The 10,359-nt window shown below is 43.6% G+C and overlaps 1 protein-coding gene across 2 annotated transcripts in view; it reads right to left on the reverse strand.

Moving 5' to 3' along the window:
* Positions 1–1,911: 1,911 nt before the first annotated feature.
* The window catches only part of Gnl3l (G protein nucleolar 3 like), a 30,537-nt gene continuing 22,089 nt past the window's right edge, over positions 1,912–10,359 (reverse strand). For both annotated transcript variants that reach the window (XM_005358877.2, XM_005358876.2), the window contains exons 14-16: positions 9,954–10,081; positions 7,066–7,288; positions 1,912–4,508 (exon numbers count right to left, since the gene is read on the reverse strand). In XM_005358877.2, the coding sequence (XP_005358934.1) occupies positions 4,396–4,508; positions 7,066–7,288; positions 9,954–10,081 (464 nt within the window). In that variant the 3' untranslated portion in view covers positions 1,912–4,395. The remainder of the gene's footprint in view (positions 4,509–7,065; positions 7,289–9,953; positions 10,082–10,359) is intronic.

Below are 10,359 nucleotides of genomic sequence, written 5' to 3' on the forward strand. Positions count from 1 at the left end.
AATTTTTTCTTTACAAGGCATGTACCTGATAATTTGTATCCAGTGTGAACTCTTCCAAATAATAAACAAAGACAAGATGTACAGGGAGGTCTGGGGTATGGTTAATGGTAGAGTATTTGGGTAGCATGCAAGAACAGCCTAGGTTTGATACTCAGCACTGCAAATAGATGATCAAACAACAGATCTGAACACTTGGACAAAGAGAATAAATGGATGGAAAATGCATAGATGAAAGTAGGATCAAACCACTAGTTGTTAGGAAATACAAATTAAAACCACAATGAGACACTACTGAATGCCTACCAGGATACCAACAACAGAACTAGAGATGACAGCTCAAGTGGTAAAGCATCTGATTCACATGTGTAAGGTGTTAGGTCCTATCCACAGCTTGGGAGGGGCAAACAGTCAAGTGCTAGAGGATGCAGAACTGAACCCTTTATGTCCTGATGGGAGAGGAACGGTAATGCCATGCTGGAAATGGTTTAGCAAAGACACACAGAAAAATGGAATAGAATAGAGGGTCCAGAAATAAACCCACGCACCTAATCTTTAACAAAGTTGTCGAAATATACACTGGAGAAAAGACAGTGTTTTCAAAACATGGTGCTGACAGTAGCCTGCAGAATGAACCACGACCCATCTCTCTCACCCTGAACAAAAATCAATTCAAGATGGGTCAGACTTTAAAGTGAGAGCTGCAACCGAAAGCGCTAGAGACATGGGGGAAACAAAGTACAGGCATAGACAAGGACTTTCTGGAGAAGAGTCTGAGAGTATAGGAGAAAGCCCCAAAACTGACAGATGGGATTGCACAAAATTCAAAGGATTCTGCAGAGCAAAGGAAAGCCCACAGAATGCACACAGCTGACAGTGCATTGGGAAATTCCTACAAAAAAAAATAATGAAAATATTTTTAAAAGAAATAGAAACAGTCAGTACATTTTTTAATGTTCATCATCATTCTTAGCCACCAGGGAAAAGGCCTCTTAAATCTGCTTTGAGAGGTCCATCTTAACCCAGTCAGAGGAGTGGCTATCATCAAGAAATCGAACGACGATAATGCTGGTGATGCAGGAAAAGGGAAACCCTGCTGGTGGAATCAGGAACTGCTGTCGCCACTGTGGAAAACAGCAGGGAGATTCAGTGAAAAGCTAAAAATTCAACTATTGGGACTGGAGAGGCAGCTCAGTAATGACAAAAACTAGCTGTTGTCCCAAAAAGTCCAGAGTTTGGTTCCTGGCAGCTATGTCACAACCTTGAACTCCAGTTCCAAGGCATCTGTTGTTTTCCCGCCTCCTCAGGCACTCCTGTGGAACACACGTGCATTCACTCGCAAACAATTTCTTCTCTCAAAGCATAAACCTTCAAAAAGTACAACTATCATACAGAACAACTACACTAACTCTTGGACACATACCTGAAGGGATCCAATCAGCATGGCACAGGGGCAGCAGGGCATACATGTTTATTGCTATACTGTTTACAACAGACAAGTTAAGGGACCAGCCTAGACCAGATATCCATCAACAGATGGAATAGTGTGTGTATCAAAAATGAAAACAATGAATTTTAAAAGTGAACTTAAAATGTACACCAGAGTCAGAGAGATGGCTCAGCAGTTAAGAGAACTTGCTGCTTTTGCAGAGGACCAAAGTTCCCAGCACCCATACAGTGGCTTACAACCAACTGCCTATAATTTCAGTTCCATGGGATCTGACGCCCCTTTTCTGGCCTCTGTAGGCACCAAGCCATGCATGTGGTACACAGGCATACATGCAGGCAAAATAAGAAAGTTTTTTAATGAACAAAGAAGTTTAGCAGTTCCTGGAATGTTAACCATATGCTTACCATCTATTCGGGCAATCCAAGTCTAGGTTGTAACGCCAAAGAAATGAAAACAGCCTCACAGAAGCTCTTCTAGCAGCTTTATTCATTACTTCCTCCTCAACTGTAAAGAATGTCTTCCAACTTGGGATTGAATAAGCAGTAGTACATCTACACAATGGAGTATGAAATAGCAATCAGAACTATCGATACACCCAGTGATACAGATCTTGAATCTATAACTCACAGCAAGTTATTCTCAAAAGTTATACTCTTAAATTCCACTTACAATTCTTTTCAAGAGACAAGGCAGAAAGTCAAAGACACATCAGAGATTGCCATGGGTAGTAGGTTCAGAGGACTAGATTTCACTGTCACAGCAGGAGACGGTGAGGGAGGCTAACAGAAGCCGTTACTGTGTTCATCCACTTAGCAGGGCTTATGCAACTGTATTTTACATGAACGTAAAGTTTCACAGTACAAAGCTAAAAGCTTAACGACATAAAATAAGCCCCTGTGTGACTTACAACATCCACAATAAAGAACAAGAAAAAGATCAGTGCTTGCCAGGATCTGAGGACAGGAACAGGGCTATATTACAAGGTGACATGGTAAGTTTGGGGAGAATGCCACAAAAAATCTGTATACATTTTTTTCTAACATTGCTGTGTTTTGCTTGATTGTTTTCTAAGACAGGGTTCCTTTGTGTTAACAGTTCTGGCTGTCCAGGAACCCAGAGACACCCACCTGCCTCTATCTCCCAAGTGCTGGGATTAAAGACATATACCAACACTGCCCAACTAAAAATTCTGTATCGTGATAATGGTGGCAGACCACCCCTGATACTCTGCAGTCCAGGCTGGACTCAGGTTAACAGCCTCAGCATCCTGAGTGCTAGGATACTGGTATGAGTCACCCATCTGGCTGGAGTCTGAAATTCTTATTCTGACATGATTATTTTAGTTCCATTTTATTTTGGCTAGGGTCTACATGCTTTTATTTCTAATATATTATTATCTACCAAAACTTCACCAAAATCAGTGAACTAAGTTGAACACGATTTAAAGAGACCTGGAAAGCGTAGTTGTCATAAAATGCTACCTGTTTTTAAAACCAGGGTAGCGAAAATGCATTGAGAAGGGTTGATACCAGAAACCACCACAGGGTGGATGCCTGGACCAGTGCTCCTGTGTGGAGAAGGCAATACAATACAGAACAGAAGGCTAGCATGATTTTAATTACACTCATTTTAAACCTAGTATACCACCACTTAACATTGTAAACACATTCTGTCAGTTCTCTGAGCCCTACCTCTTCCTGACAGGGACGTATTGAAGGTTAAAGGAGCTAACTAATTCTCAGAGTTTGGTAATCTGGACTCAGCCAGTACCTAACTCTGTCTGGAAAACACAGGTATGATCTACATTCCCTGAACATCCTACAGTCAATGGCTTTCCAACTTACTACGATAGGTATATCTCTTCTGGAATCTTCACCCTCTTCCCTATCCCTAGACAGCTGCAGAGACATAGAAGGCTTACCACTACGCTCCTCTACTACCAGATGAGGGCCCACCTAGTGATTGAGAAAATGTACAGCCAAGACCCTTCGGAATGCCTAGGCACTGAAATCTTGTGGGGTGATAAAATCACAAAGGATCACCTGTCCAGGGACACCCCGCCACCAGATTTCTCAGCAGTCCATCCTTTAGAACACTCACCTGTCCAAGAGTTCAAACCTTATCAGTCTAACCTACAAGGTGGAACACAGGAATTAGGAGTACTGGGTACATTGTTAGCACTTGGACTCGGCTTATTTGTATTTTTAATACTACGATTTTATTTACTGACTTATTGGTTTCTCAAGACAGAGTTTCACTGTGTAGTCCTAGATTAGGCTGGCCTAATCACTCAGAGATCCGCCTGCCTCTGCCTCCCAAGTAGTTGGATTAAAGGTGTGTGCCAGCACAGCCCAAACTCTACTATTTGTTTTGGGCCGTAGGTTAAGAAAAGGTTCTGCCAGATAGTCCAGGCTCTCCTTTAACTTAGGCAATCCTCCTAGTTTCAGTCTTCCAAGAGTCAGGTTTACAGGTATGTAGCTACCATGCCAAGACTCTGTTGATATTACCTTGTAAAACACAGTGGGAGCCGAGTGGTGGCAAAAGCCTGTAATCCTACTACTTGAGAGGCTGAGTAAGCAGAATGGGATCCGTAGCAAGAATCTTTCTCCAATGATAATAACGGATGGTCATAATGATAATAATAATACAGCTTGGTAATAGATGTTTGTCTAATATGTGTGAGGACCTATTAGGTTCAATCCTTGGCACCACAAAAACAAACAAAATGTCATTTCCAAGGACATAAGAACTAAGTAGAGGGTATTAGGGTCTGGCAGCTCCAGATCTTTGAGACTCTTAACTGATGAGAATGGAGGGCACCGTGGCAGAAGACAGATGGTGTGGGGTTGTTCTTCTACTATGTAGGTACATCAGGGAGAATCAAACGCCATCTGTATTCTCCCATCCCATAGGAAACAGTGTTTGCAGCAGGAGGGAAGGTCAGCTCATCAGTCGCCAGCAGTGTCGTTGCCAGCATTGTCGTCGCCAGCAGTATCGTCGCAGTTGCCAGAGAGGTCAAGCATCGACATCATGGAGTCAGACAACTTATTGGCGATTTTCTCTGTAGATGGGGAAATACAGGCAACCTGTGAGTGGCTGGCTTGGCTAACGGAAGGCCTGCCACAGCTAGCTTATCACTAGCTTGGCCCATTCTAACCTTCCAACTGGCTCGGTTACCCACCTAATCATTCAGAAAAAAAAAAAAAAAGATGCGCCATTACTACTGTCACTCAACCTCACAGGAAAATCCACTCACTGTGAAGTGATCAACCCCAGCAGTTTCATCTCAGGGTTTCAGACTCACAGAATTCCAAGTATTTTTGTAAATTCTAAGTACCAAAATAGTAACTTCCTTCTCCTGTATGAACTTAGCACTCCTCCATTACCCTAGCCACCCCCAAACAAGCATTCCTAGCAAAGGAGTGCACAGTTGTACTGGCTTTGAGCCTGAGCGCTTAGCACGCCCAGCTCTAGCCTCCAGATACACGTGCTCCTCTCCAGGAAGCCTCTGCTGACTACCCATTGCCAAGCTGGGTTAAGCTCCCTCCCTCCAAGTGCTTGCTGTACATGCCGTCAGAGTGATCATTTTACACTGTCAGTGTCTGCTTTTTCTCCTCCCTACTCCCTAACAAGATTTGGAGTTCAAATCCACCCCTGGATTCCCAGGACTCAGAATAGAGAGAGCCACAGTAAGATGGCTATAAAATATGGCCTAGCTAAAAAGAATAGACATCACAGAGTCAATCAACCCTACCTATATTTGTAATTTATTGGTGTTTTTTGTTTTATTTTGTTTTGTATCGAGACAGGGTTTCTCAATAGCTTTGGAGCCAGTCCTGGATCTTGCTCTGTAGACCAGGCTGGCCTCAAACTCACAGAGATCCACCTGCCTCTGCCTCCCAAGTGCTGGGATGAAAGACATGTGCTACCACCACCTGGCTACATTTGTATTTTGTAACCACAGATACTGAAGTGCGAGTATTCTTACCTTTATTAATTCACTGAAAACTGTTTTCTCACTCCTCAATATCCACAGGGACAAGGACAGCTTTACTAACAATGATGTAGTTAGTATCTTCACATGACCTGCACACATCCTCCTGCGTGCCGAGATTGCTAATATCCAATCTGATACACATGCTATAAAACAGCTGCCATACTGTGTTGCTTAAGAACTACTGACAAGAAATATAGACTGTACCTATTTTGAACTTATTTTTTTTTCTTTTAGCCATGAATAGTGGTGCTCGCCTTTAATCCTAGCAATTGGGAGGCATAGGCAAGTGGATCTCTGTAGTTCAAGGCTGACTTGCTTTATAAAGTGAGTTCCAGGCCAGGCAGAGCTACACAATGAGACCCTGTATTGGAAAACCAACCAAAACCTTAACTTTATGTATATGTATGCGTGCCTGAGAGTATGCGTGCGCACCACTTGCAAGCTAAGTGCCTGTAAAGGTCAGAAGAGGCGTTGGATGACCTAAGACTAGAGTCAGACAGTTGTGAGTCATTGTGTGGGTGCTGGGAAGCAAACCTGTGTCCTCAGCAAAGACAAGAGCTCTTAAGACAGAAAGGGTCATCTTTCCAGCACCTAGTTCCTTTCGAGTATTCTTTTTTTTTTTTGGTTTTTCGAGACAGGGTTTCTCTGTGGCTTTGGAGCCTGTCCTGGCACTAGCTCTGTAGACCAGGCTGGTCTCGAACTCACAGAGATCCGCCTGCCTCTGCCTCCCAAGTGCTGGGATTAAAGGCGTACGCCACCACCGCCCGGCTCCTTTCGAGTATTCTTATTTCCACCTGACTGGATCTGTAGGACAGAAGCCACAGATATGGAGGACCAACTATACATATCCTAAAAACCTGAATGAGTCAGCTGCACCAAGGACCACCATTTACAGAGAAGAAATACTTTTGTGTGCCCTGATGTGGAAATATCCCTAAGACACAGAATGAGAAATTATGAAGCAAAACTGTATGCTCTGTGATAAGAACTGGTGTGGAAAAGAAGACAAAGAATGCAAGGCTTCTGCATATATCTATCTTAAGAAGGGCAAGAGATTAGCTGGGTGATGGTGGCGCACACCTTTAATCCCAGCACTCTGGAGGCAGAGGCAGGCAGACCTCTGTGAGTTCAAGGCCAGCCCGGTTTACAGACCAGTTGATGAATTCTAGGACAGTCAGGGCTACAGAGGGAAACTGTGTCTCAAAAAACAGGTGGCAATTCACTAGCCAGCTGCCTATGGTAGAAAGCTTTGAGAGATTTTACTTTGTATCCTCTGGGGTTTCAAATGCACTTCCTACTGATACAGTACAAATGATAATATGCATTCTACCCAACACACAGAAAACACCCAAGAAATGTGGGACATGATGCACAGGCCAGGTCAGTGGCCTACAAGTGTGGGCCCCAGAAATCTGCTTTAACAAACCCTGCCGATGACATCGATCCAAGCTAGAATTTTGAGAACCACTTGCCAGTCTGTGAGCCTCCTAACCCCATCCCTTCAAGCCTTCCATAGAGGTAGACACGTGTCGCAATGCTTATTCAAAAATACCTGAACCCTGGCCCCTATCAGGCATTTTTGGAGCATAGGAATTTTCAGAGCAAAGTCAGGTACCCTTACCTGAACGCTTCTGTAATTTTTTCTTATTCTTCAAGGCAGATGCCAGAGCCTGGCCTTGCTGAAGTGGGTCTGTCTCCAGGATCCTCTGCAACATTGGGCGGCGGTCCACTGTCCAGACATCCACTGGATCATCGTTTGGGGGGAAGTATTGGTCCACATTGCGTTTAGGCCACCCCATCTGGTGGCGGCTTGGAATGGTACAATACCCAGTGTGGTCTCCAATCTGGAGAGAAAAAGAATAATGATGGGGTCTTGATCTCCAAACACTCCTGCAGAGAAGCCAACGACAAGCTTGAGTAAGAAGGAATCTAGAGCCAGTTACAGCTCCATCATATCCTAACTGGTGTTTAGTTAGCCGACAAGACTTAGTGTGCTCATGTGTCAGGGGATGAGCACCGGATAGCTTGCAAGGTTTTACAATAATTTGAAAAAGGAAAGGAAGCAGTAGTAGCTTACACCTATAATCTAGCAGTGAAGAGGGTAAGGCAGGATTGTTGTAACCATAAGATCAGTCTGGACTACATGGTTGAGTTCTAGGTTAGTTTGGGCTACAGAGTAAGAACAGAAAAAAGAAGTGACAATTCATATTCTAATGATCCTTTGTTGAAATAACCCTTCAAGGCCTTACTCGACCAGTACTTCTTTGTCGAGACAGGATTTCTTTTTGTAACAGCCCTGACCGTCCTGTAGACTAGGCTGATCTCGAACTCAGAGATCCACCTGCCTATGCTTCCTGAGTGCTAGGATTAAAGGTGTGTGCCACCAGAGGTCAGCTATAGCTAGTATTTTTAACACCCACTTCATGCCCCACTATGTGGGACAATCCTGGGAACAAAAAATTAAGTCAGACTTAGGCCCACCTTTAGTAAGAACCCAGGCTAAACCTAACTCAGAGCGTGTTGTCTACCTATGAGGGTATTACAAAGGGAATCTCTGTGGCAGGTACATGTGAGTAGTAAAAGCAAATATTAACAGAGCATTTACTATATATCATGTACCAATCTAACATACAAATATACACATACCTAAGGAAATAGGTATTGACATAAACATGGTTCAGACAAAATGGCCCACATATGTGATGGTGGCCTGCCACAAACAGTTTATGTAAGTACATACACTCTAGGCTATTTCCACAATGAAGATCCTATCAAGGTAGGTATGGCAGCAGACTCGTAATCTCAGCACTCAGGAGGTAGAGGCAGGGAGAACAGGAGTTCAAAGCCAATCTCAGTGACATATTGAGTTTGAAGGTAGCTGGGCTCCATAAGACTGTCTCAAATATCCTAAAGCAGTGTACTTCTTAGGACATAGCCTTGCTATGACTGTATTGACTCCTTTTACACATACTAACTAATTTAATTCCTATAAGAAGATGCACCTGAAGTCACAGGGCTAGCAAGTAAGAAGCGGGGTAAATTAAGAGCCCAACAGCCTGGTTCTATAGTTTGTGACTATAACCACCCACTGTCCTATAGTAGGGAAAAGGGTTTGAACAAAGCTACTAAGGTTAGTGATAAAGATACTATTTGCTACACAGTATGCAGTACAGTATTTCTGGGGAGTTGTGTGACAAGGTGGCCTGCTAAGGGCCCTGGATTGAGCCTGAAACTTGTAGCACAAAAATGGGGGACTACTGTCAGTTTCTAAGAAATATACTATGTTCAGGGGCTTATGGCTCCGTGAAAAATATTATTTAGGAAGGTAGCCTTAAACAGACAAGTTTACAGATTTTTTTCCTTAGGCAACAGGAAATGTCTAGTGCTAAGTGAAGATGGGAAGGGTGTGACTCCTGCCACTGCGCAAGTTCAGACCTTACCTTCTACTATGGATTGACTAAAGGCGAGTTTCCTCCTCAGTCAACCTGAACCACTTTCTTTCTGAATGACTATACTCTTTATTAGCATGGCAACAAGACATTTTTGTTAATAAATCTTTCCAGACATTACATCACCATGAAAAATGAAGCACAGCTCTTGAAGAAATCATGTGACAATCTCTAAACAAATTTGCAAGTGAAATAAGTACAGAATGATAGGAAAAATATCCTTATTTTAATTAAAATAGTTACTTGGGGCTAGATGGGGCTCAGTGGTAAAGGGCTTGCCCAGCATGTGTGCCTTTGCCCAGTGAACTCAGCCTTCAAGAAGCAGCTTAAGCCAGGCGGTAGTGGTGCACACCTTTAATCCCAGCACTCGGGAGGCAGAGGCAGATGGATCTCTGTGAGTTAGAGGCCAGGCTGGTCTACAAGAGCTAATTCCAGTATGGGCTCCAAAGCTACGGAGAAACCCTGAAAAAAAAAAAGCAGCTTAAAGGTTCCCTGACCAACTAACTACTAGTATAGTTTAGGGCCCTTAGATATATTGTTCTTTTATAATCAGCCATCTCTAATCACTCCTCCTATGTGTCTAAAATGAAAACTCTGAAGAACAGAGATGGACTGACTGAAAAAAAAAGATGCCAGGAAGATCTTGTATAGCAAACCATGGAAGCGTTTAAGCAGGGAAAGTGACAGGGTCAGACGAGGCTATTAGGAACCACAGAATAGCCAGGTATGGTGACCATCCATATGGTAAGGAATAGCTATGGGATTTGGTTACTAACAATGTATGGGATCCTGGATACTAGTCAAGAGGAGAGTCATCTGCTAATTGAACAATTGGGTGATTAAGATGACAACACCTATTCTATGGACTGGAACCAGAACTCGGAAAGCTGCTTAGACATGTCACTGTCTGGCAAAGAACACACTGGGTCAAGAATTCACAAGTCCAAAGGAAGTGTGTGAGCCACTCAGACCTCACTACCCTAGGAGAGACACAGGAGGAAGTGCCTGCCTCCCAAAAGCCTGTGCAGGAGACGGTTACCGTGAGGATGTGAAGAGGTACCTTGTATTCGGTGGCTCTATTTTCAATGGCATTTGCTATTTTCACCAACGGAGAATGGAGCCACTTGAAGTCCATTTCTTCTGGGTCCGTGTCACCCAACAGCTCATCGGCTTCTCCATTGGCCAAGCCTTTAACACAAACAGCACTATTAGGATCCTGGATCCCCCTTGCTGCCTACCAGTCCTCTGATCAGGCCTAAGCAGAAACAACATGAGGGTACCACCAGGGGAATGGAGTGAGTGAAGCTGTTTCTGCTGAGAGGCTACATGACAAAGATTTATTTTATTTTATTTTTTTGGATTTTCCGAGACAGGGTTTCTCCGTAGCCTTTTGGTTCCTGTCCTGGAACTAGCTCTTGTAGACCAGGCTGGCCTCGAACTCACAGAGATCCACCTGCCTCTGCCTC

This window comes from Microtus ochrogaster, chromosome X (assembly GCF_000317375.1).
Source record: "Microtus ochrogaster isolate Prairie Vole_2 chromosome X, MicOch1.0, whole genome shotgun sequence".
Classification (NCBI taxonomy): Eukaryota; Metazoa; Chordata; class Mammalia; order Rodentia; family Cricetidae; genus Microtus; species Microtus ochrogaster.